General features: G+C 45.1%; 1 protein-coding gene across 15 annotated transcripts; it reads right to left on the minus strand.

Annotated features, from left to right (window-relative positions):
• On the minus strand, nt 1-27,586 carry ZNF384 (zinc finger protein 384). Of its 15 annotated transcripts, XM_062617436.1 has the most exons (13): nt 27,465-27,586; nt 27,237-27,285; nt 26,425-26,515; nt 26,149-26,338; nt 23,361-23,427; nt 22,990-23,230; nt 22,308-22,638; nt 17,402-17,482; nt 10,136-10,360; nt 9,306-9,488; nt 8,392-8,470; nt 7,374-7,532; nt 5,148-7,207 (listed from the first exon to the last, which is right to left on the minus strand). In XM_062617436.1, exons 4-13 carry the CDS (start codon nt 26,199-26,201, stop codon nt 6,932-6,934), a joined length of 1,695 nt encoding a protein of 564 aa, XP_062473420.1. In that variant the 5' UTR covers nt 26,202-26,338; nt 26,425-26,515; nt 27,237-27,285; nt 27,465-27,586; the 3' UTR covers nt 5,148-6,931. The 15 variants fall into 15 exon arrangements, with proteins under 15 accessions (XP_062473531.1, XP_062473420.1, XP_062473445.1 ...); XM_062617461.1 differs by lacking the exon at nt 26,425-26,515; XM_062617445.1 differs by lacking the exon at nt 27,465-27,586 and having other exon boundaries at nt 26,425-26,578; nt 27,237-27,418.

A 27,586-nucleotide genomic window follows, 5' to 3' on the forward strand; every position in this document is an offset into this window, starting at 1 on the left:
TGAAGTAGTCTAGAGTAGTGGTTCTCAACCTTTATTGATCTACAGATGCCTGTGTATTTTCCCTTGGAAATGTAAACATCTGCATACCAAATCTAAGCCTTCAGCTTTTGTTACCTTACAGACCTCTTAAATGTTGTCCAAGGACCACAAGGTGAAGGCCAGTACTTGAGAGCGATCCTTATGCAGCAGGAGGCCTACAACTTCAGTCTTGTTTGGTTCCCTTTCTGCTGCAGTGGTACACATTCAGCTTTTCTCACTCTTCAACATTCTTAGTTCAGAGGTCCCTGCTCTGCATTTCCTTCTCTTCAGGAAAGACCAGATGTACCCACACTTAAGTCTCATGAACATCAAACAACTGATCTGCAGCACTTGCCCCCAAGGTGGTAAATCAGCTTCACAAATGAAAGAGGATGCCAAGGGGCCCAGATTATAGCTGTGTCCACATTCCAAAACCATACCCTAATTCAGGAGCAAAACTAGGCATACACTCTACTTCTTTGGTGTCATGATTTCTTTTCTTGCAGTTTGTTTTTTTTTTTCCATTACATAGACACTACATGAAATGTTTGTTGGACCAAGTTACTACATCTCTCTAGTACTTTGGTGTACTACTACACAGAAACAAGAAACCATGCACACAAATGTAATCTGTTGTACCTGAAATGACGATTGAACAGGTAGCTAGTTATGGAAGTGTACAGAGCAATTTCATTCTATGTTCTGAAATTGCACTAGTAAACTTGGGCAGCTTTCAGGTGCATTACCTGCAAAGTATTAGAAGAAAATCCTAAACATGATATATATCATTTAGCTGATATAAAGATAAAATAATCAATAAAAATATATAAGACAAGCAGAATCTCATAATTATATTCTATATTGGGAAGAAAGTTGGATGATGTAGACACATCTGTGAAGTAACGAAATATTACCTTGCCAATCTAATGAGTTCTACTCATTAAATAAAACATCCAAGAAGTTGCATAGCTAGAAACTGACAATCAGTAACTTTAGAAGAATTATCTGGCAAGCAGATGGAAGCAAGGGGCTTTCTCTTCCAAACAACTCTGGAGCTCTTAATGTGTTCCAGAAGACAAGCAAATACTTTTACTTAAAAAGTATTTGAAAAGTAAATGGGATCATCCAGGTTGCTGTAAGTCAGTTAACCTAACACTGATTTGGCAAAGTCACAGTGTAACTGATACAGGTTGCGCTCAGCTAAGAAAAGAAACATAATGCTGCTTTAATTTAGAGAAAAAGATCTAATTCAAAGAACTACACATCCTTGTATGGCAATGTAAGCCTGGTGGCTCAGGATAACTGTCTAGGCATAATGTAGCAAGACTTGTAACTGAGCATTACGCAGCCTGGTCATTCACAAAGGAAAAAGAAAGGCAATACAGAAGAACTCCATGATGGAGTCAAGCCTTATTGTGAGACACCTAAACCAGCTCAATTTAATTAAGCCATTTGGAAAGATGAATACAGTGACCTGATCATGGTCTGTAATTCATTACAAAAGAAGAACTTCTTATAGCAGAAGTCTTTTTAATGTACTGAACTGAACGTACTGAACAAAGGCATAACAAGACTGTATGGATTAAAAAGAAAAAAAAAGTAGTAAAATAGAACGACAGTTTCAGTGGCAGTGATAACCAACAAAAAACCTCTAATAGGGGACATGGCTGACTGACCATAAGGCTTTAAATTATGAAAGTCTTAAATCTTTCTTTAAGATTTAACTGAATTATAGACCAGCAGTACTATCATTAGTCACGGCTGAGATTCAGTTACTGTTTGTGGGTGACTTTTCTAAATGATTTCCAGCCTACATGATGTTTCCTTTTAAAGCAACGATAATTTGCAAAATCCAGCCACGAACAGACAATGGATTCAGTAAAGGACAAGAAGAAAAAGTGCTACCACCTTCCAGCAAAGATGCAAGATGCAACCTAATACCAAACTCCAGAGTCACTGTCAAGTCTTCTTGCGGACACACACAAAGAAACAAATGAATTGGCATCACAGAGAAAATTCAGGCTCAAAGAGTTCAGGGAGCTGAAGAGGAAGGACCATAGGATCTTGTTAGAGAATCTTCCACTCTTGTGAGTGGTAGTTAAATAATTGAACCATGGTTGGCTTAAGTGCACAAAGTGGGAAGCTGCAGACTGTGGAACCTGAGGCACCATCTCAACAGGGAAGAATTTTCTATAGATGTTAGATCTTGCATCCTGCAGGGAGAGACTATACTTTTTAAACCACCTGAAGCATTCTGAATATGTTAGAAAGGCTTTGGGAATTCAAAGAGGAAGACTTAATCCAAACTGAAGTAAGTAACAAGGATGACAATAAGATTTCTTCAATTGCTTCTACACCAGCAGCAGGTCTCTGGGTAAACAGAGAAGTAAGAAAGCCTCACTGATGAGAAAAAAAAATAAGAGGCCTGGAATAAACTGGCATTTCTGAAACTCAATGGGAATGTCCCTTGAGGAAAATATCATTAGTTTCTTCCTGGGCAAAAGTAAAAGCTGTAGGAGCATCAGCAAACTACACAAACACAAGCAATAATAACTTTGAAATAACTGGTAATACATGAATGGTACAGCCTTAAATACATACCTATGCTAGGTAGCAGATTCCAAGAAGGAGAAGGATAGCATACATCAGAAAACAACAGATCAAACCAGGGACGAGGAAAAGCAATTTCAAGCACCTTTAACTTACAAAATGAAAAGCCACTGCAAGGAATTTTAACTTGGGAGCCATTCCCCAGGGAATTCAAGCAGTTGGAAAAAACACCTTTCTGACTTTTAAAAATGTAGGTTTCCTAATACAAGACACTGCACCCAAAACAAGTCAATTTTTCAGACTTCAAGGTGATACATACAAAACATCATAGCTTGAGTGAAATTGGGAATTTTGTCCTCTTCATATGGAATATGGACATGCAAAAGAGAGTCACAAGCAGTAATAAACCTGTGCTGATTTCCAAGGTGAGCAAAACTATAAACCGAGTTGCCCATGAGAAGAAGAAGTAAGGCAGGAAAAAGTTGAAACTCTTCTCTAAAAAAAGTATTACGTGGCCAAAAAAGCCCTAATTCCACAATCAAAGAGGAAAACTTTTGGTAAAAGCTCATCCTGGGTTCAGTAAGAAAGTTTGTGGGGAAGAAGGAACAATGTAAGATAACCCCAAACCAAACCAAGCCTGAAACGTAACAGATGGAAAAGGAGAAGGCGAAGACAGCACCTGACAGAAATAAGCCATTATTAGAATAAAGAAAACTGTTCAGGAAAGCATTGTGGCTAGGAAAACCACTGGTAATAGCAAAGGGATTTTGGTTCTTTCATTTCTTTTTTAAATAAAAAATAAACAAATCTTACTGTATTTTATACTGAGCCATGCTAAATAAAAACGCTAGTGACACTTAACAGGGGAAATCTGGTCAACAAACACTTCCAGTTCCATATTCAGAAAGAAACAGGATGTGGCAGTCACATGAAAACAGCAACTTCTATCCAGTACCTTAGCACCAAAGTAGGAGATTAGACAGCATCTACTAGGGATGTGTATTTTTAAGTCAGCAAAGAAACAGGAATCCTAAAAGAGATCACTAACGAGCTCTCTAGCCCATTGGGTCTGATTTTAATTAAACTTGGGATATTAGAGAAGCACCTTCAGACATTCATGACAGCGCTCCCAAAAGGCAAATGAAATGACTCCTTGTCAAGGAAAAGCTGTTGAGATGAAGAATTAGTGAATGAAAAATAAAACCTTTGACCCAAAGGTTTTATGAAATACAGATTTTGTAGAAAAAAAAACCAAACCAAACCCTAATTTCATCCTTAGGGGACATCACTACACATTTGGTTTCACAAAGGGGACTGCATAGGTGCAACATACTTAAATTTTTGTAAGGCATTGACCTAGCACCATAAGTCAGAAAGATTTACTGTACATAATCACATACTAAGAGGATTAAGAAATGCCTAGCCTGCAAGTCTCATAAAGAAGCTAATAAAAAGTTGCACTGAATGATGCTTTTCAAATTAAGGTAGGTCAGACGCAATATAGCATTTTCAACCTGGATCTGAAAGTAAGAAACAACTGATACAGTTTGTGGGTGACAAAACTGGGAGAGCAGCGAGTAACATGGTTCATCAGTAAGTCAGGTCCATTCACACAGACTGGCCTTTGTTAACAGCCTCATGTTAAGTATCTAAGAAATAAAAACTCAAGAGCATACCTGTAGAAAGGGGGAAACGCTATCACAGAAAGCTGAGACTTTGGATGATCCAGGGATCACACCACACAAGCAGCTAATGCGAGCTCCCATATAATGCTGCGAGAAAAGGGCAAAACGTAATCCTCTGCGGACTTAAGGCAAAGGGGCAGGGGGGCCCTGGCCATGGCACTGGGGCATGAACACCCCATTCTGAAAGGGACATTTTTACAAGATACTGAAAAAATTTGACAAGATGTAGAAAGAAAAGACAAGAATAATTCATGGGCTGGAGGAAATCCCTTACAGCGGAAGACTTCAGGAATTCCATCTATTTAGCTTGCCTAAAAAGTGGATTGAGAAGTGACATTATAGTGTTTAAATACCAGGGGGAAAAGCCCCACTGTGCTTTAAGGCTCTCTGAATCCACGGGATGGATGTATCCAGAACTAGTTACTGGAAACCAAAGCCAAACAGATCCAAAGGAGAAATTGGGCTTAAATATTTCAACAGCGAGAACACAAAGCCTGCAGTAGGCTACCAATGGAAGGGATTCTGTGTCCCAGTGCCTCAGAATCAACCTAATGCAATTTGTCAACACATACTTCAAATATACATTAGTTCTTGGGGCTCAGTACAGGGTAAACAGGTTGAAATGTCACCTGTGAAATGCAGAAGCCAAATCAGGCAGCTTCTTCTGGCCAAACCTATTGATCTAACAAAACAACCATTTGTAGCCAACCCTGGTGACTAAATGCAAAGAAAAAGATTTCTGCCACAGGCTCCAGAGGTGCAGAGCACAAAGCTCCTCGCTTTCCTTGGGTGAAGTGAGGCTGCCCAAAGGCAGGCTGCCTGCTCAGGACACACAGCAGCAAGATGCTCGTGCAGTGGTCTGGTGCAGGAGGAAGGAACACACGTCACAGGGGCAGGCTGCTCGCAGCAGCACCTTCCAGGAGCCTTTTACACCAATTTATTTCTATACAGATGGTTAAAAAAAAGCCCCTATTGGTTGTTCATACAGAAGTCTGGGATTCTGTAGGCTTTGGGTGGGCGTTTGATTTTTAATCCCAACAACACATGCTTTTTTTCCCTTGCTTTCTCATTCTCTTCCAAGTCAGCCTCCATGATCCAAAGGAACTAACAAGTGACACACAAGACTAGTAGTCATGTGGATCAGTTATATATCAAAAAAAAAAAAGGGGGGGGGGGGGAGGGAGAAGAATTGAAGATGAAGAGAAAGGGAAAAACAAACAAAGATTGAAAATAAAAATTCATCAGGATAATGCGTTTTATAAACACAGAGATAGAAACAGTTACAGCAAGGACAGAGCGGGCCAGGGGTGGGGAATAGATATTTATATATATATATATATATATAAATTCAAGGGGCCTTCAGTTTATTCTTGTTGGCTCCCCCTTCTCATTAGATTGGTCTCTCTGTGGGGATCTTCATCCCCTTCTCTCCACTGTCCACCTTTTGGGGATTCTCTCCCATGACCAGGGTCCAGAAGAGGCCACCACTGCCATGTGAGTCCAGCCCGTCTTGGCAAGAGGGAGCCTGGGAGAGCGCTCTGCTGGGAGGTGAGCAGGAGAAGCTAGCCCCTTTCCCTGCCTCCTGCCGGCTCCTTGAAAAGACTGGGCTATTCCTCCTCCTCCTCCTTCCCTTTGGGAACTGGGGCCAGGACAGGGGTACAAGAGTCAGAACTGCTGTCGTTCTGCCTTTCAGGAAAGGGAGTAGAGAGACGGGTGATGATTATTTTGGCAGTCTCTTACCCTCCCTCCAGTTGCTTTTTGGTTTGTTGTTGATGCCTGCAGACTTTGGGGGGGGGGGGGGGGGGAAGCAGGCAGGAGGGAGAGGAGGAGGAGTACAAGCTGCTAGGACATCATCCATAACGGGCAGGAAGAGCAATGAACAGGAATCCACATTCCTACAGGGCCTTGGCCACCATGCTGCTCAGACAGCTGGGAGAGAGAGGCAGCAGCCAGTGCAGACAGACTCCTCTCTATTGCTCTCCACTACGGGAGGAGAAAGAGTGCAATACTCCACAACCCTCGGGCAGCGTAGGCACGGTCCAGCCCAGAGAACATGCCTCACCTCTCCCCCCACACTGGTCTCACCTTCCTCTGGGGAGAAGGTTTCTCCCATCCAGTCCTTGGGGCAGGACGAGCAACCCCTCCTCCCCTTCACAAGCAGGAGGGACAGGAATGGATATTTCTCTCTTAGACACTCAAGGAAATCCTCAAAGAACGCCATCCAGCTATGAACCCTTCCACATTCTTCTGTGGCCTGCTGAAAACATGTGTCCGAGCCCCTGTACATACAAGGACCCTCTCTCCATCCCATTCACCATGCATGTCTCAACAGGCACCCCCCCTTCATACACATCCTACAGTGAGAGAGAAGGCAAAACAGGGGCCTTTCTTTGGGTTTGAAAGGAGGGGCTTTTGCATGAGGAAGTGATCCCAGCACAGGAAAGGGGCTCTTGCACAAGGAAGCATCCTCCTACCAGGCAGGCTGTTGCACAGAAGGAGCACCCCCTTGAGACAGGCTGTTGTTCAAGGGGGTGCCATGAACAGGGTTACACGGCCAGAAACGGCTGTTGCAGGAGGAGAGGCCAGAGACTGTTGCACGAGGAGGGCCGCTGCACAAGCGGTGCCCCTGGGTGCCGGCTATGCACAAGAGGCTTTCTGCTCCCTGGGTTGAGGTCTCTCTAGGAGCTGGAGAGGTGCTCCACTTGGATGGCGCTGGTGCTGACAGTGAGGCAGATGTCCTTGTGATGCTCTGAAGTCTTGTAAGGAGTCAGGTCAAAGGAGCACTGGGGGGGAGGGTTGGGTTGGTTAGTGTCTCCAGAAGGGCCCCCTGCTGCCCCCCCACCCTGTGGCTGGAAGTGCTGCTGCTGCTGAGAGGCTTGAGCTTGTGCCTGAACCACCTGCTGCTGTGGGTCAGGGATGTTGTGTTTCCGCATGTGCTTCATCAGGTACGTCTCCTGCAATGGGAAGAATGGTGGTCACAGGAGGGGAGGGCGTTCACCAAAGCCAAACCCAATGGGAAGGCACATGACAGCCCAGGCGGCTGCTCCCTCTGGATCTGGAGGAGCTACTCCCTGGGAAGTGTGTTCACTCCTGCTACTCCCCAGAGCAGCAAACACTCACCGAGGTGTAGGCCCGGCTGCAGATGGAGCAGGTGTAGACCTTGGCGTGTTTCACCGTGTGCGTAGCCAGGTGCACCTCCAACGAGGCAGCATCCGTGTATGCACGGTGGCAGTTGTGGCACTTGAAAGGTTTGTCTTTGTTGTGCTGCCGTCTGTGGGACTGGGGACCAGCAGCAGGGTGGAAGAAAGAGAAAGCAAGCACAGGGGAGGAACCAAGCGTTAGTACTGAAGAAGGTTTTACCTCCAATACCCTCTTCCAGCGAGGCCCCAAGCTCCCTAGGTCTCCTGCCTGGCTCCTACCGCAGGGGACAGAGCTTCTCCCTCCAGCCCACCACATCATCCCCATAGATGCCCTTTTTTTCTCAGGCATATTAGGCATTTGAAGAGCAGAGTCTCCCAACTCCCCACAGCCCCCATCTTCTCAGCCCTCCCCCCCCTCCACCCCCACTTTCTCGGCCTGTTCCTTTTCTCTCTTCTGCTTCACTACACATTTGCTCCCAGCATCCGTCACTGCCCTTTAGGGCAGGATCTGCTTTAATTGCTCACAGTTTACAGCTCTTTGCCATTTGGCACATGCTACAGTTCCCCTCCTTCAGGATACTGCAACAAGACACACCACCTCTGCTTCCCTAAATCCCTGAATGTCCTCCATTTCATTGTAAAACAAACAGAAAACCCAATCAGATACCCAGATTTTATTCAGAATGACATTTAGCAAAAATCTTCCCCCAGCTAAGTTAGAAAACTCTGCAGAACAGATGGGGGGAACTTTACCAAGGTCTCACTGCCTTCAAGTCAAGTTTACAATTTTACAGGATGTGACTTCTTTGGGTCACTAGTGCTACAAAAGCCAGGAATCTCTCCCCTGCTTAGGGCTTCAACAGCTTTTCTGTATTCTTACACTCCTCCCGACTGCCCCCATTTCTCCATCCACTCTACCACAGGCAAGTAGCCTCCCCTACTACTTGACAGCTACCCTTGCGACCTGCACTGGTGAGCAGGACAAGCCCAGCCCTTACCTGCAGGTTGGAAAGCTGGGTGAAAGCCTTTTCACACCCAGGATGAGCGCATTTGTAGGGCCGGTCCCCTGTGTGGATACTGTTGAGAAGGAAGAGCACAAAAGGGAGGCAGTGAGCAGGCACGTAGAGCAGACTGCCAGGGCCTGCTGCTATGATCAAATCCCAGAATCACTCAGGAAAGCAGGGAAGGGGATCATGTTGCCTCCAGATGCTGTTCTATCTGGACAGAGAGAGCTCTGCCCAGCTCCTGTGTCCAGCTAGAAGTTAGAGAAGACAGGCAGTCAAGCAGATTTCAGACAGTGACTAGGACTGAGGAGCAAAAGCTTATGAATGCCTGGCCAGCTTGGCATTTTGTGCCACCTGAAAATAGGTTAGGAAAGGGTCTGGAGGTCCAGACCCCCTGCTCCAAGCTCAGGAGGCCCATATGGCCAAGAAGAGTCTGTTCTCTTGTTTCTGCAAGGCCAAGAAAGCAGCTCTGTTCCTTCTCAGGAATGGACACTCGAATGCTTTTCCCTTTACATTATCAAGCTGAGATCATCTACAGCGTTCATCTGTCCCTGTCCCCCTGCAATGCCAGGAGAAGCTTCCACACACTCAGTCCAACCCCCATGGTGCCAGGCTGGGATGCCCTATGGCCAATGCCTCTCTTCTCTATGGCTCTCTCTCTCTGTGCCCCCCGCGGTGCAAGACCAAGGATCCCCAGGGCCAGCATGTGCCCACCTCCGCCCTGACGTGGTCAGTGTCTCCTGCGCAGCCTCCACTCCGTCCACTCTGGGGGGGGTCACCTCCTTGCGAGGGTGCAGCCGGCCGCGTTCCCCGCCCGCCCCCCGCATGCTTGGCGCGCGTGCTCCACTGGTGCATGCCGGCAGCGCGGGGGGGCCAGGGCCAGGCCCCCAGCCTCCTCTGGCCCTTACCGTGTGTGCTGCTGCAGGTGGGAGAGCTGGCGGAAGGCCTTCTGGCAGTAGCGGCAGGTGTAGGGCTTGGCCCCCGAGTGGATGCGGAGGTGCTGGGCCAGGTAGGATGTGTTGGCGAAGCTCTTGGAGCAGTGAGGACACTTGTGCGGCTTGACAATCGCTGTGTGGAGCTTGGAGTGGATCCTGCCGAAGAGGAGGAGGAGCAGCAGCAGTTGGACATGACCGCCATCTGGCTAGTGCTGATGGAATGAGGGCATAAAGGGGGTGGGACAGCACCACTCTATCTGCTACATGGAGGAACTCCAAACACTGCATGAGCTCGCTCGGTTTCAAACCGTGCTCCTCTTGGATTCAAGAGACCATGGTCTGTCTGCACCGGGGGAGGATCCAGAGAGAGGAACTATAGAGTTTGGACTGAGGGGCATTGGCAGAGCTGTGTGTGGGAAGCCTACAGCTGTAATAGCAGGGGGGCTGCAAGCCTGGACTGAGACGTTTGGCAGAACTACGCTGGGGTGACAGGGAACAGTCCTCTTACACCCACTCTCACTTTGACACAACCAGCCCTACCCTCCATCAGAAAGCATCACTCTGTTGCAGATGCCCCTTAGGGTGAGCAGTGTTAACCTCTGTGCGTACCCAGCCCCTCACAGCAAGTGACAAGTCTCACATGTCGGATACCACTACTGCCCGTTTGTTGTGTCCGAGACCTGACCAGCCTGTGGAAAACAAGCTTGGTCTCCCCAGGCAGTCGCCCACTGAGGGTGCTCACAGCATGCTGGGATGACGGCAACATGCAGTGTGGAGGGCCCCCAGCCTCCTCTGGCCCTTACCGTGTGTGCTGCTGCAGGTGGGAGAGCTGGCGGAAGGCCTTCTGGCAGTAGCTGCACGTGTAGGGCTTGGCCCCTGAGTGGATGCGAATGTGCTGGGCCAGGTAGGAGCTGTTGGCGAAGCTCTTGGAGCAGTGAGGACACTTGTGTGGCTTTGTCTCCGTGTGGGACTTGGAGTGGATCTGCATCTCCGACTTGGAGTAGAAGGTCAGCGAACACATCCGGCACCTGGGACCGGGACGAGGGGAAGAGACAGTGTCACATGGGGGCGAGCCCCACTACCTATCAACCCTAACTGGACGGGGTCTTCCACACTGCGTGAAGGGATGTTTTCTTGCTATATGTGGCTCTGGGGAGGTTTCACCCGGGACACTGTGCTTGGCTGCAAGTACTCCAGCCCCAAGGGGACAAACTTAAGCTAGGAACTGGCAGAAGAAACCAAACAATACCTTGCAGCCAGACAAGTGAAGGTCTTAGAAGAATCAAAGAGGTTAATTTATGAGACCTACAAGGGAGACAGGGCAGCACTTTGGAAATTTTCCAACAGCAGTCTGAAGGGGACAGAATAATAATTCCCAGACAAAAATCACTTTTTGTTCATCTATGATTTATTTCAGTCAAAAAAAAAGGTTGGAAAACCTGGAAATCCCAGGTTAAGGTTCATTTTCATCATAAAAATTAACTCCATGTACTGCAAAGTCTGCAAAAGCAGTTATGACCAAATCAACTTAACTCTGCTCCCATTTTTGGAGAAGACGTGATTATTTAGAACACAAAATGCTGACACTAACAACAGGGCTGCTTTCCTAGTGGGTCTTACACAGATACTCTGGATATCAAATGTGGTATTTCACTGGTCTAATGGGCTTTCATAATTTCAACCTTACTGATGTGATGCAAAATGTTTTGTCTAGGAGTTTAGATCCATCTGTTCCCATAATGATCAGAAATGTATTTGGTAACACACAGACTCTTTGAACAGGAAGAAGCAGTTGGCATCTATCTGCTACGGATGCTGCTGTTAAGAACTGTTCCTCCATCATTACACCATGCTGTTAAGAGAAGCTTGCACTGTTTTACAATTCAAGATAGTAAAAGCTTTTGTGGTTGATAATATAACAGAGAGATAGCAGCAGTAGCCAAGTTACTGGACTTTTTCTTATCCCCTTCCTCCCCACCACCCATATGTGTGCCAACCAATGGGCAGAGTTAAAGGTTTCTCTGAACTTCGTTTTTCCATTTGCAGACTTTCCAATTAAACAAGACAAAACTGAACCTGCACTTGGAACTTCCATGGCCACAACTGAGAGTCTGGCTAACATGAATTCAACCTTCACAGCAGGTCGACTTCAGTTTTTGTCTGGGAATTTCCTCAGGCTTTCAAGTGTTTACAAAACTGCTCAATGACAGAAGTCCCTGCAGGTATTACAAGCCACAGAGAATTATCCTGCTCTTCCCCATATCTATCTCCTCCCAGGAAGATACTTCATTACATCTGCTATTGTGACTATTTACACTGAGCCAGAAGCTTTAGGAAGTGTGCAGTCTGATTAGCATGTGTAATGTAGGCAGTATTTATCCAGCACCCACTTTAACTTTCACAGGCCCTTCCAAGCCACAGCTTGATTTTAAGCCATTTAGGTAGAAGCCATGCCTTCCTAGCAAGCATTCTACAACACACTTGCCATAACACTTTCTTACCATCCATCACTGTTCTTTTACATTCATTATCATCTCTAAGAGTCGTTCTCATGTTTCCTACCTTCATCTTTCTCTTAATCCACTTTCAATGGCAAACCCTAACAGAATATGCAAGCTAAATACATCCTTATTTAGATCCCACCTCACACACACAACGATCGCTTCTGGAATCAACAAGAAGTAATTTGGCTGTTTAGGTCTATGTGAGATGCAGGGAGTAAAAAGAACACCAGAATCATAAGGAGCTATCTTTAAACACTTGTGCAGTTTGTTCCAGACTTTCTGACATGTTTAAAGCTAGACTTGAATACAGCATATGCATTTTCCACTTATCAAGTCGTACTTACAGGGTGAGGATTGTATCCTTGAAAGCAGCAATGTTAGATAGAACTTTGAGGTGAATACTGAACTGAAAAACACATCTGAGTGCCCACGTCCAGTTCCCTGCTAATGCAAGCAATTATGGCATAACCCCATCTATGACTTTTATCAAGCTCCTCAGCAGATTCTTACTTCAGTTACTCTCAGCTGAACTCTGTTCCACAGTATTAGTCCTCTGATGAGGAAACATTCAATTGAGAACAAGCTCCCAGTGGGACGCTGTGCTAACATGGCTAACCATACTAAACCAAAGGGGAATAGCAGGGATCCTTGTAAACAGGACTAGTGTGACTATTCCTGCAACAATGTGTCTAATTCTGACTTCCACCTAAGTCGACAAGTATTGAAAAACTCAGGCAAATGCTGCAAACTTGAAGAATGCTGGCATGTGGAAAATCGACTTCACAGTGAAGATTCACTGAGCCCAGCCTATCTAGATTTGGAGAAAAGCTTGAAAGATAGCGCAGCCAATACCCATATAAATCTATGTAGGGAGAAAAATATCAATTACTAAGGGCTTGTTTTATGGGCCGAGAAAGATATAATGAGAAACAATAACTGACACTAGAAGCTAAAAAATCCAAGAGGAAACAGGATCTTTCCAACCATGAGAATAATGCATCTTTGGAACAATGCTCAGAGGCTATAGTATGGTCTTAATCGCTTGGCCCCTACAATCAGTAGTTTGAAAATCCAACGACCCTTCTGAGAGAAATACCTTTCTGAATGTTTTGCTGTAGTTTAAATACAACTCTGGGCGCTTATCTCTTCTGCGCTGTACACATGACTATATTTTAAACAGTCTATTCTGGTCTGAAAAATTCATGAACTTTTCTATGTCATCAAGTCTAAGTAGTCCCATGCATGAAACCTGTAGTGCCATAAAACCATCTACTTTATGGTCCATTACTTCTTGTGCATCCCTTCCTTTACTTATTTACTTTGTCAGGTATCTGCCTTCAGGTCAGAAACTCCCCAAAATTAATGAAGAGAAATAGACTGAATGTCTTTTTCCATTTTCAGAATAAAAGGAAAAGAAGGTAGTTCAAAACCTCTCCTGCACTTGCACAAAAAGAGGAAGATAAATCTGCCTGTTAGCAAAAACACCCTCCCCCAGCTCCCCAAACCTGAACTCCTCTTGGCTGAATTCAGCCGCTACTGACATTCTAGTACTGTTTTTCAAACAACATTTAACAAGAAAATCTTGCAAGGACTCATTTTCCCATCATCTAATTAGCATCAGCCCTGAGAGGGCAAGAATCATTATGTAGCATTAACAAATTCATGAGCCTTATAAGTTAAAAAAAGCCCTGGAATACAGCAGAAAGCTGTATTTCAGAGAGTTTCGTATTGTGTGGCATCAGGCATTTTCAAGGAAACAAATGATCCATTTAATTAAGGGCTTCGCATTCTGCCTCAGACAACATCAAATATTAAAGGGGAAGATGCAATCAGCCCTCTAGTGGGCAAATATGGATTCAAAAACTGTTAAATCCATACGGATAATGAGAATGTTGCAGCTGACACTAAGCAGCGTTTCGCTATTCTACTTCAGTGAAATCCTCCTGGCTGGGAAGAGGAGAAGTTGGGAGTGCTCCTTGCTAAGCATGAGCAAAACTCTATATGAAATAATTGATTTTTTCCCCCCTCTGTTTAATATACATTTTTAATCTTTTCTCCCCACTGTGCCTCTGAACTACCACTACTTTCACTGTATTCTTTCTGAGAGCAAGTAACAGAAATGACTGCAGGGCTCCCATCGACAGTGGGATACAACATCTCTACACCTGCTAGTTATGGCTCTGCAAATTCAGACAGCCTAGGAGAACATAGTCTTAATAACACAGAGGTTCATATAAATAGTTAATTTAGTACCCAGCCATATGCCAGAGATCAAAAGTAACCCCTTCCAATGTTGATAATCCTTCCTTTTTATACGGAATCTGCAGGGAAATAAAGTGAGATATTCAGGGAATGTTCATGTTAGACAGAAACACCCTCAAAAAATCATTAAATGCCAGTAAAAGGTGGATGTACAATTCTAATTCTGCTCCCATATGAAAGTCATCATGATGACTCATAAACAAAATGATGCTTATAGCTACTAGACTACAATTCTGTGGCCCACAGTGCCATATTTTTTTCCACTTTTCATGGAATGTTCGGCTTCATTCATCAGATGCTGTTATGAGATAAAATATCATCTGAAACACCAACTCATAGTAAAATTTGCCCAAAGTGGATTAACAGCATTCTTCAATCAAGTGCTTAATGAATCAGTATCACAGTTGTGAAAACTATATAGGCTTTTACATGGCTTTGAGAATTTAAATTCCTAGTATCTACTGAGATTAGTCTTAGAAGTTAATTGAGGCCCTGCTCCTTCTCTTAGTCTATAAATACAAGTTTGTATTTGTATTTTTTTTAACTCACAAGTTAAAGAAGAAAAAAAGAAACAAATCAGGAAGGTCTGAATTTAAACTAGATGATAAGAGTAAGTTTAGGCTGTAGAAGTCAGCAGTTCATTTAGCAAGGGAAGAAACGTACTACCTTTGCAATGCAGAGTTAATGAAGCAACTGATGCAAGCAGAGCATACTAATGGATGCACACAGTTCATGACAAATGCTATTTTAACCCTCACATTCCCTGATTTATTTTGCTTAAAGCTTAAGTTAGACCTTTTCTTGCTAGTATTTTCAAAGAGGCAGGGGTAAAGGAGACAGAACTACACACAGCTAGAAAAACTGGGTAAGACCTAACTAAAGCCAGTGAGCATGAATATGCCAAATGTAAGCACATGAATCTGCTTCCACACTTCTCCATCCAGCATCAACTCCTATTCAGAAGTTAATACATGCTTCCTTTTACCATTTTACACTAATGGCATGTATACTGTCAAATCTATCAGTTATCCTCACAGATCTTAGTCAACTTGCTTCCACAGTCCTTCAGTTGCTTGGTGGCTGGCTAAGGCTACAGAAAAGCATACTTTCCTGGCAAGGCATCAAGTGTTTTTAAATGCTCTCACCATACAGCACTTTTCCAGTTCTCAGATTTCAGGGCATTCCTGCATTTTGTCCATTTGTTCAAATTATCTTAAAAATACCAGACCCAGAATGCTACGGTATTTCAGCATGCCTCACAAGTTGCCTGTCTTATTTTAATGACTCCATCTATGCTTTTAACAGATGCATTTACCCTCTTCTGTCACAGTCTTGCTCTGGGAGCTCACACGATGTCACCACATTCCTAAAGTCTTTCACAGTCATTGCTTTCCAGGATACTGTTTCCCCACATTCCTTATCTTTATATCAAAGACATTCAATTGCATCCAACAGGCCACTTCTGTCTGACACTGCACTGTGTCCTAACACCTAGGCCTCCATCCCTGACTGCTGGAGAAGTCACAAAGTATTATCCAAAAGGCTGAGTCTTCCATTGGGCTGTATTAAAATACATTTTGCTTGAATAGTTCCAGTTTAGCAACCACATAAAGCTTCCACTTTTTTTTACAGCTATCCACCAGTGTTGCTTCCATCTGTAAATTATCAGCCGTGATTTTCTGTTGACCTCCAAATCACTGAACAACATCAAGCCTAAACCCTTGTCTACCAATTTTAGAAATCGGTCACCATTAGCATAAAAGACCAATGAAACAATAAAACATAATAAGGTGTTTCCTAGAAGAGTGATAACATGCAAAAGCTCAACCTAAAAGAATACAAAAAGCCCATAAGAAAGCACTAGCAAATTTGGAAATGCCAGAATTAAGGTCACCTATGGCACCATAATTCGGCTCCGCAATGCAGATGCATTATAATACAGCCTTATTGACTGTTTCCACAGAACTGCATCCTTACTGTGTTGCACAGATATTTAACAAGCAAGCATTCAGGTTCCTTAATCTCCACTGTGTACAGCCTCAAGCCTCGTCGACCACATGCAATTCCAACCTCATGAAGCAGAATCACTTATCTGTTGTACCCACCACAGAAGTATCAGTGCTCCGTAAGCACTCATCTACCCCCACAATGTCCCTGGGATTGATGAAAGGCAGGAATGAAATACAGACATACCCACTAATTCCAAGTGGCCAAACTGATACCTCTGACCACTTCCTTTCCTTTAAAATAAAATTCATATTACATATATTCAAATCACAGCTCCTATAGATTTCTATGCTACAGCTATGAGATGCAATGCTTCTGCGAAGCAAAACAGGGTCTGATGTAACAGAGGACTGTTCAACAATATTTGAGGAGAGATTAGAGTTTCAGGAACACCAAATGTTAATTATTTCAGGATACCTGTGGTCATTTTTAGCCTGTGGCAAATGCAAATCCACTGAAGACTAGACCTAACTCATATTTGCACACGCTTCAAGGCAAGATTATATGCAGGCCTGAACCACGTGGCTGTAGGATACAACAGCACATCTGCAGCAGAGGCAAGCGGAATCTACAGTTCTTCAGACTAGCAGTCCAGTAAATGCCCTCCCCAAAATCATCCTCCTCAATTCTGCAACCCCATGGTAATGGTTGTGGGTTTTAATAAACCACTCATTTCAGGTTCTCTGAGTAAATATGCAGGACTGACAGGCCTTCATGTGCACACCAACTATGATCACACCATCAAGGATGGTATCAAGTACCTCGACTCAATAGGGCCAAATGAAGGTGTGATCAGATGTGTGACAAGAGTTTTGAAGTTCTCCCTCCCGGCTGAAACTGTAAGGGTCTCCCTCATTCCACTGCACACACTCATTCCATTGACATGTGCTAAAATTAAAACTCATGACTGCAGAACCTTTGCTGCTAATTCCTTCTGCCTGGCACCATGATGAACCTGAGAGTGCATGCACACACACAGCTACAATATCCCAGCAGAAGGGAGAGAACTTACCGTAACACAAGCTTTTACCTCACTGTACTCTGAGGCATGTGGTCAGTCTTAATTCTGACACTTTCTAACCTCCAAGCACAGCATTCACATACAAAGCAAACCATATGTGTACAAATTGCATGTGTGTATATGGATGTGCACGTGCACCTGTGCTCCTTAAAGCCAATTTCAACCAAATCTGGGAAAGGGGTAGAGTCACCACAAGTCCCATAAAAACATACAGCTGAGGAAAGAAGAGAGACCCTTTTGGAGCCCCCTGCTGAGGGAAAGGCTAGTAAGCTCACCCTTGATTAGACATCAGAGAATCCACACAGGAGAGAGCCGCTGGAAACCAGGCTTCATTAGTTCCGCTGCTCACGGAACTACTTGTTAAAAAAAGCAAACAGAAATTCCAACATGTGGCATCGTACTGACACCCACGTTGGTCATCAGCAATCTTAAGATCCACTGCACAGACCTCTGCCACTGCAGCTAGGATGATAAATAATAGCAACGGGAGTTTATCACCTTTTGCTAGCCTTAAGAGGGGGATGAAGTTCTTTGCCAGAGGAGGTCACATTCTTGTGCTAACATCAGAGACATGGCAAAATTTGGGTTTAATATTTCTAGGCTTTGGAGGGAATGTGGTCAAACTTTCTGCTCGATACTTCAAACTCAACTCCCCCTTTGCCCTTAGACTTCTAGCCTGTTGCAATCCCTTCTCCCTCCTGCATTGACACCCAGGACCAAACTCTTTACCCACATGCGCCACTCTCTTCATCCTCTATTGCAGTAGCTCTTGCTTATTTCATTCCCTTAATTACCTAACATGCCTCCTCTGCCCCACACTTCTATTTGTCTGTCCATATCCCAAACTCTTGCCCCCATCTGTTTTGCTAATTCTAGGTATCTCCTCGCTTTTCAGCCCCTAGCAGATCTGGTTCTCTCTCCAATAACTCTTGGCCCTGTCTAGCTTATCTTTGTGTCATCCCTCCCTTGCAAATAGGCTCCCCATCACATCCGCTGCTCCACTCCCTACTTTGTAGGCTCTTATCTTTTCTCCCTCCTCCCTTCCAATTCCCATCTCTGCTCTACTCAGTTTCCAGACTTCTGGACTCAATCAGCTCCAGGGTTATCTCAGTCTCATCCCTACCACATTTGAACCCATCAGTGTCTTCTCCCACCTTCCCTTTGTGCCCATTGGTGGGGGAGGTTACTGTTGACACTGGGCACAAAAGACTCCGTTCTGAAGCAGAAGGAGGAGCACTTGTGACTGAAGGAAAGACATGCTTGGCCCTTCAGCAATAGTCTAGATGATGCTTATTGCTGCAGAGAAAGTATACGTGTAGTTCAGCCTCAAAGAGAAGCTGAGAAAGTTTAGTGTATTTATCTCTTCTGTAGAGATAGATAGTTTGGTCAGTGCCTGGAGTTATACAAGCCTCAAGAAATGTCAAGGAGGATATAATCTTTGCATATTTCAACTGCCAAGCCATAAGGCATCGAAGAACACACTTAACAGATACTTTCCAAGCTTACAACTTGGCCAAATTCGACCACATTTCACAGATACATGTGGCTTACAAAAGCCATAGCACCAGATTTCAAATCTATTCGTAACTATGGGAAGTTCAGCAAACAGCAATGCTAAATCCTGTACAGGGCAGAAAAAACAGGCTTCAAATGAGATACGTATGAGAACATGCCCACCCGCTGTATTAAAACCACCCGCTCCCCTTGTGTGCCTAATTTCCTCATAAAGCAGGCCTCCATCCAGCTTCTTCACCTTTTACAGCTCAGCTCTGCTTCTTGCTAGGACTTCTGTACACTTTTGTACCCTATTCTCATGTCAGAAGCTTCCTATATTCCTCGGCTGCTTACTGTCTCCCGCAGCCCCTGCTGTTCCCACAACCTAGTGAAAGTAGGGAAATGCAGAACCAGGGGTGGGGAACACAGCTTGTTGGTTATACTGAGATGGCAAAGCCCTTCTCAAGCCTACAACCTTTCTGCTGGTATCCTAGGCTCTAAAGCACAGTTCACAAAACTATTCCAGACTATAAACTGGTATTCATCCTAGTCTTTACAACCTTAATACTGGAACCAAGCAATGCACAAAGACAGCTCTCTTCCTCTTGCAAAGAATAAACTACTTAGAGAACCACTTGTCAGAGAGAGAGAACTGGTGATCTGGACCAAAAAGGCTGAACCACTTCATCAGCGTTGAAGTCCACTGTTCACACCACACCACAAACTTCTAAAAGTGCATAGGAACAGGCACCACAACAGTACCAAGAACAATACCACTCTCTCCAGGACCTACACTCACTCTCTCTTCCTCAGCATCTTTTAAAGTACTGAGGAGAAACCATGTGCTTCACACTGCCAGCATCTTACCAGAAAGGCTCTTAATGCTGATCTCATTTTCCACAGAAAAAGTGAATTCTACAAAGATGTCAGGGAAGATTAACAAAGAGCTGACAATGAATCCAGAACACAGATAAAGTGCCATTATTTATGAAGGAAAACGCTTCGCAGGATTGGATTAGATGCTGTCCCCTGGAGGTGCACAGCATTCTTTTAATAGCATAAAGCAAAGCACTGAGGACTCTGCTAGACTAATCCTAAGGCTAGATGCCCATGATCTGCAAGTGACACCACCACTGGTAAGGCAAAATCTTTGCACCTTTTCTTACAAGAAACCTGGTCACAAAGATTCTTGCACCACTTTCAAAGCAGACTGATTCACTTCTAGAGATAATACAGCGGCAAAACAGCTGCCATTCACAGGAGCAGGAATCTCTACATTCAGTAGAGAATAGGATGGGCTACAATACATGTATCACCTCTGTGCTCCAATTCCTTCCAAATTTGCCTTGCTGTGCTGCCCATTCAAGACCTTGCTCTGTCTTCACCAACACACCAGGAGTCAGGAATTACGGCAACCAAGCACTTGCTCAGGCACTCAGGACAGGAGAGTTCACAGAGCTCAAAAAGAAATTTACAAGCAACAAATACTTAAATTTGACAAAATAATCTTGGCTTTAGCAATTGGGTATTAAAAAAACCCCCAACTCATATTGCTCGATGTAGTACAACTCCTTCAGGCATCTGACTAGCTTGTCCTCAGTGCATCATCATAAGAATCAGTGAAATCATACAAATGCAGATGTATAAATACCACAAGCAACTCCTCCTCCAGCCCGAGAAGGAAGCAGGAGTAGATAAACCTCACCCAGTCTTAATTTAGCTCGGATATGCCTGCGCACTGTAGTAACGGGAACTGCCCAAATCATCCTCTAGAATATAGCAGAAACCCAGGAGTCCTCAAAGTTTTAACTTGCAAGTCTATTCATACACCTATTATGGAGATACAATTCTCCTGTATTTCACAAAGGTTTTCTCTGCCACAACTCCAAGAGGAGATAGCATCTTCTTTTATTTTTTCAACACTCATTTTTAGTTCCAAACTTGCACATAGAAAGCATCAGCTAAATAAGAGATCCCAAGGAGGGCAAAAGTGGTCTTCTATAAATCTCAGTTTAGCTATCTTGCACCTCAGCACTGCTCAAAGACTTGCTGAGGATGGTAGCTGGAGAAAGAGGCAGAGGTACCCCACTCAGACTAAACAGGAACACAGGAAATCTTCCTGATTACATGTTCCTACATATAAACTTATTCGGTTTTTCCCTTTTTCATGAGCTGTTACACAGATGAAGCATGTTCATAAAGTTTTTGCTGAGTCACTCCACCTGGCCTTGGGCATTTTTCTCCCCCCAAACTTACACGTAAACAAGGAGCTATAATTAAAGCTTTGGTTCAGCTTTAATTCTAGTGTTCACTGCCAATTGTGTCCCCTGTAAATACATATTTAACAACCTAATTAGCAACCCAGACTGTAAGCAGCTTGAGTAGTGTGGAATTGTGGCTAAAGCCCAAAATAAATGGTGGGATTACAAATAGCAAGCTACCTAACACTCCCACCCCTCCTCACCATACGCTGATTATATTTTCAAAGTGGAAGAACTGGGACATTGGCTAAGAGAATAAAAAGGGTGAGACAAGCTCTGGGTTTGTACTCATTTAACTTATTGATTTGAAAATGTAAACATTGAAAAAAATGCTATAGTTAAAAATGAAGCAGTGCCTGGGGTGGATGTACTGGTCCTGGGCCTTCCTATTGTTATGATTTAATTCCAGAAACTTAACTAAATCTGTATGAAAAAAAGAGGGTCTAGGATGGTAAAAGGGAAACTGAAACGGGATCATGGGCACATAGCAGAGAAGTGAGAAGAGCTAGAGACCATCTTCTATTTCTGTTTCCATCTACAGAACGGCTACTACTTTGCCTCTTCCTGATCTTAATCATCCCCCACTAAACACTAAACACCCATTACTAAATCACCCATTCATGCTCCTGCTTCCCAACTAAGACATACCATTGCATTCCATCCCTAGCACTTGCCTGCTCCATCCGGCTCCCATCTTCCCTAAAACACCTACACTCCACATGCTCTGGTTTAAGTATTCCCTCTTGGTTAATCTCTCCCTCTTCCACTACTCACCTGTAAACAAAAGCCACATCCCTCCAAGCTCAGAAACCCAACCTCAGGGCTCAGAACTCTCCCCCCTGTTACCTGATACCTCAGGGCTCACAAACACTCTTATACCAAATTCAGAAATACACTTTCTTTTTTCCCCCTCTTCTGTTGGAAATGCTGAAATAGGAGATCACAATGCACACAGAAGCATCACAGTTCACTTCCTGCTCTGTGTGCCTCCAGTTTGCAGTCTTTACACTGGAGAGACTGGAGTCCTCATTCAGGATCACCCAGGGATGCTAGGGGTCTCAGCTGCACAAGTCAGTACTGCATTCTGCAGTACACCAGCCATACTACCTGGCTGTGGCCTCAAGGATATGGTTTAACCTCCATAACATCCTGGTCATTAACTAGCCTGGTAACGTTAACATCTGGATAGTCAGAAAATCAAGGCTGTCCACTAAGGAGATCTTTAGTTTTGGGTCAACCCACCAACTTGCAAACACTCCTGATTAGAGAGAAAAACCTCAACTCTTTCTACAGCTGAAAGATTCTCTACTCAGGGACACTATGGGGAAAAGGCAGCTCTCTCTTCTTCCCCATGTAACCTTCTGAAGGGTAAAATGCACCCCCATCCCCATGCAATGCTACTGTCAAGGTTTAAACCCGCTCCCACCTGTATGTCTTGCCATCCTTGTGCTGGTCCTCATCATCCTCGTTTGACAGCACAAAGGGGTCGCTCATCTCTGGCAGCCCTGACTCCTGCAATCGTTTCTTCTTCCGGCCCCGAGGCGGTTTGGGGGCAACTCCCCCACCCCCGCCACCCCCACCACCTTCAGAGAGGGTGGTTGTCCCTTTCTTGGACAGGTCAGGAACCACCTGGAGGGCTGCCTGGGAGCCAGGGGGTAGCGCAGAGACAATCATGGGAGCTGAGATGGGAAAGGTTTGGGCAGAGGCGGCTGTGGTCACTAGGGAACCTGATGGGGAAGTTATCACCAGACCAGGACCTGCAACAAAAGAAGATGGAGGAAGTCAGTTATTACATCTCTATTTATGTCCAACCTCATTATCCCTCAGAAGCAAGCTTTATACACTTACTTTTGACTATAATGCAAACGGAAGAGTAGCTTACCCTCCCCAACACATTCCCAGTCTCCAATGCTGGAAGTCAAACTTCCATAAAGAAGGCGGCTGAGTGCCTAGAGATTCACCATGAATCATGATGAAACCATGCCAAGGCAGTCTACACCATCAGTAAGGCTAGGAATAATCTACAGTCCAAAAAGGATTCTCCACGACCCTGTCCCCCCATCCCAGAGTCTCCTTTGTATGCTGCCAGAGTCCTTGGAGTCCCCTACCTGCTGTCATGAGCCCAGCAGACTGCACTGGTACCACGGTGATGTTCTGAGTCACAGGGGCTTGGCTGTGTGGCGTCAGTTGCTCCGGCTTGGTGTCTGAGTCCATGGAGATACCAGTGGGCAGGGCCACAGAGGTGGGTACTGTCAGCAAGGCAGGGTAGTGGGGGGGAGCCAGGCTGCAGCCCTTCTCTGTGGGCAATAGCTGCTCCTTCATCTTGTTAATAAACATGGTGTTCTCAATCTAAACAAGTGGGAAGGACAGCTTTCAGCATACCCTGGCTGAGCAAGAAATGCAACAGAAATGCATAGCATGCAAGAACTTCTAACAGGAAGCAAGACCAGCAAGAGAGGCTGGAAGACAAAGATCTTACCTGTCCCGAGACGGTGGGCACTGCTGGCCAGAAGTACGGGGAGGAGTTGAAATGAGATTCTTCCATCCTAGCTGGGCACAGAGGGGAAGAGGAAGGGGGAAGGGAAGAGGAATGGAGGAGAAGGAAGACGGACGGACAGACACACAGACACACAAAAAGAACATTAAACCCAAAGAGACTCCAATATGGAACTGACTCAGTCTAATGCTGTGACAGTTCCTTAATCTCCCCTGTCTTGAGCAACTTCTCCCCGCTTCTGAGCTACCTGCCCAAATCCAAAAATAATTTTCAAGGGAAAATGATGTCTGCTATTCCCACAGGCTTGGGTCCACCTCAAACACCTCTTGCCCAATAGTCCTCCATGCAAAAAAAGGGACTGACTACAAACCCAGAACACCTCCAGACTTCCCCAGTTATCATCCACCCAAGTACATGGCATCAATGATGAAGTCTGTGCATCTGCAACCAGGCAAATACAGCTGAAAACCATTTTTCACTGTCACAGACAGCCCGAGCCCACAGGCAGTGAAAAGTTTGGACTTTGCCTGTCCTTCCACCCCAGCTCAACACTAAGGGCCCAGATGCAGCAAGGGGACATTAGCATTATGTTATACAGGAAGAAAGACAGGCAGAGAGAGGGAAACAGACTTGCCCAAGATAACAAACAGCCACAGCAGAACAAGAAGTCAAACTCAGGGCTCCTAACTTCCAGCTGCCCACCGTGTTGCCCACCCCAGCCCCACTCTCAAAAGAAGCCCAGAAATGTCACTTAATATCCCTGACAGGCAAGACCCTCCACTATAATCCAACTGGATGAGACGAGGCAGTGGGAAAATAACCTGATTACACTGCTCCTAAGATACCCTCTTCCCAAGTGAGAAGAGGGTATCTTCACATCACAGCTCTCTATTGCCCATTTCCATTCCCTTCTTTAGGACAGGATTCTGTAGGATTCTGTCCTCAGTCAAGTGCTCACTGCTTCATCTCAACTCTTTATGCAGCCAGAGGACCAGTTAGACACCAAAAGTTAGCCCTCTGAATACAGAGGCATAATCTCTTTAGGAGCACCTGGCTGAAGAAGCCCTTTAATCCCTAATCCTTACATTCCTCTCTGTAATAGTATTAGCAGAAAAGTTTGTTGCACTCATGAGAACGCTATTCAAAACCTAAAGAAATGAAAGAAAGAGGAATATTTCCTGAAGCAGAAGACACACCTATTCCTGAGCAAGCATGGCAAAACTGGTAGGTACAATATGCATGATTAAAAACTATGCTCAGAGAACATCTGGCAGAGCAAGCTGCTTAGAGAAAGCAACCACTGTAGGTTTCTCATGCAGCTACCTGCAAATTGTCCCACTTCTATTCCTGCTCTGATGTGGCAGTAGTCTAATTAATGAGTAAATATTGTTTCTGAAGGGCCCATTTCAATCATCAGATAAGCTGAGGAGCATGCCCTGAGTAGCATGAAACATTTACTTTCCAGAAGTCTATTAGGGCAGAATAAATACATGTGGAATTGCTGTGGGTGAGCCAAAATGCAAAGGTAATTTTCCTCTATGTGAAGCAGTATTTAAATGAACCAAATTACCTGATAATTTTGTTTTTATGAATTGCTCATGCAACAGCAAAGCCAAGTATTCCTGCCTCACTCACTCACTCCAAATCAACCCATAAACACACTTGAGGATGAATTATTTACCTTGCATCGGTGGCATGAAGTCAGACTGCTAGCTGCCTGCCTGAATTACTCTGGATTTACACTGCTGTGATTCAATCAGAACTTGATGGGGCAAGACTCTTACCTTCCTTCCTCTGCTTTCTTTTCTGAGCCAAATTAATTATTAAGTACACTGCCCACAGCAAGGCCCTGTGTATGTAATGCTTAATTACATGACTTTTTTTCTTCCACAGGATGGGCACACGTGAAGAGATAACACATTCTTGGTAATCGAGCACCTCCTGAATCAAGAAGGGGGGTTTGTTTGGAATGTCAAGTTTGGGTTTGGGGGTTTTACGGGTTTTGTTTGTTTGGGGTTTTTTGTTATTGAAATAAACAAGCCCTTACTTCCTTTACTCCCATGTCAAAAACATCAAAGCAAACCTGATTCTGTAAAAACATAAATTCTCATATAATAATCAGATGCATTTTCCAAATAAACTTCTCCAAGACTCCCTTGGATTCAATTGCAAACTTCAGGCATGAAACAAAGATGCCAATTCAAACACAAATCTCACAACAGCTTTCTTACTTAAAGAGTACAAGGAATGAAAGGCAACTCCATTTCCAGGTTCTAAAATCTATATTAGCATACGCCAGGGCACTCAGTGCCTGCCTGCGTTCATTAGTCCTCTACCAGAACTTCACAAAACACCTAACTTTTGTTTGCCCAGTTTACGAAGTATGCAAGCAAAAATAAGGCTCTTATTGATTCTCAGAAGATGACTACGTTGTTTTCCTTAAAGTCTCTAAGGATCCACTTCCCCATCTAAAAATCTTCCTGCTAGAGCAGATATCAGGCCTCAAAACTTTTGGTGTGAAGGGCTGAAGTGTGGTGAAGTTATAAGAATGTGGAGGAAAAGGAGAAATGGTGTAAAGGTTGAAGCTTTCATGCAATCTCACTAGAAAGCCAGTCTTCCAAAGGGAGAGAGCAAAGGTAAGATTCCTTCACCAAACGGCTGCCCCGATACCCACAGCCATCCCTCCCCTACCCCGCCTTTAAGGCTAAAGGATGTTTTGAGAACATGCACCCCTATTTGCAGCCCCCACTTTCACGCTGCTCACACTTACTTTACCAGAACTCTGCACGTAACCCTTCCAATTGCTCTATAACTACCAGACATGGGCTGGAGCTTCAACCCTGTAACACCGCACGTTCCCACTGCAGGGCCTTCATCATCCCAGCTTCCACAAACAGGCCAGAGATGGGACCTTCTTCCTATTCACCAGTCTAGTATCAGACAGATGTCAACGTACCCTCCTGATATAAACCAAAAACACTTTCTATGTACAGACCACAAATGTACATACACCAAATAAACAACCAGAGTGAACCAGAGAACTCACAAGGGACAAGGAATCTGGAGGTTAGATCTCAGAGTACTTCACAGAATCACATACTTAATGTGCTGGACTTATACTTCTTTGCAGGTCATCACTTTAATCATAAACAGAGAGATAAAAGCACGTGCAAGTATACAGTGAGGTAGAGGTTGTGTTTCTGGAAGGCACAACCAAGGTTGTACATACAGTTTTTTAGAGATTGATTTTTAATGTTTTTTTTTTTCTTATTATTCTCCAGATACCTAGCTTGTATTTTTTATTGCATATGGAGTTTTCAGCTGACAAAACGCCCCGAGTATGCCACTCGGGAATGATTTACAGTGTTATTTTGTGTCTGCCCAAGATCTTTGCTCAATGACAAGGAGCTTTCAGGCTTAATCACTGCAATATACTTAGGATGCTGAAGGCCACACAGGCTGCTAGATCAAACGCAAAAATGCTTCCACAAAGCTCATAAGCACCAGAAAGTTCAAGCACCGCTACATCTTTAGAACAAGTACATCTGGATGCACATCAGGAGTACCCCAAACATGCCAAACAAGCTCTGAGCCCCGAACCCGCACACCCAAGCTAGAACAACTTTGGTGCCGTTCCCTGACACATGCATAGCCTTCACCCCAACAGAGCAAGCCTCTGTCTGCCAGGACAGGGGACTGGCAGGTGATATTCCCTGCACCTCAGCTCCTCACCCCTCCAGCACCCTGCAGCACAAGCCACTTCAGGCTCCCAAGGCTGGACGTGTGTCCCATGCCTCCCCAACCCACCCCCCGCAGCGCGGCCAGACGGAGCCCCTGAGGCGGGTGTCAGTTTCTTACCCCTCTCACTCTCCCTCCTCTTGCATTTCTCCTCCTTCCAGGGCCGTCTCTGCAAACAAACCGCCAGGGTTACGGGGCCGCCCGGGACCCTGCATGACAGCGGGCGATGCAACGCCGAGCCCCCAGACCCGCCGGCCGCCTCCGCTCCCCAGAGGAGCGGCCATGGGCGGAGGAAGGCGCTCCCCACGGGGACCGGCCAGGATAAGAGAGGGGGGGGCCCAGACCCACCTCCCCCGGCGGGGCCCCGCGCACACACGGCGGCGGCGGCCGAGGACAGGGCGCAGCGCCCGGTCACCCACCGCGGCTCGGGGCGGGGCCAGCCCGGGGGGCGGCTCCCCCGGGAGCGCTCC

This window comes from Pezoporus occidentalis, unplaced genomic scaffold, assembly GCF_034315485.1.
Source record: "Pezoporus occidentalis ecotype Australia unplaced genomic scaffold, CSIRO_AGI_Poc_V1 ctg104, whole genome shotgun sequence".
NCBI classification, from domain to species: Eukaryota; Metazoa; Chordata; class Aves; order Psittaciformes; family Psittacidae; genus Pezoporus; species Pezoporus occidentalis.

What these genes read in the sequence shown, in the direction of transcription:
- ZNF384 (XM_062617461.1), bottom strand. Translation starts at nt 26,201, where the DNA reads ATGTCTGGTAGTTATAGAGCAATTGGAAGGGTTACGTGCAGAGTTCTG. An exon ending in ACGTGCAGAGTTCTGGTAAA is followed by an intron (nt 23,428 to 26,148) that starts GTAAGTGTGAGC and finishes GTGCCCAGCTAG; the next exon opens with GATGGAAGAATCTCATTTCA. An exon ending in CACCTGCAGCAGCACACACG is followed by an intron (nt 9,489 to 10,135) that starts GTAAGGGCCAGA and finishes CCTCTTCGGCAG; the next exon opens with GATCCACTCCAAGCTCCACA.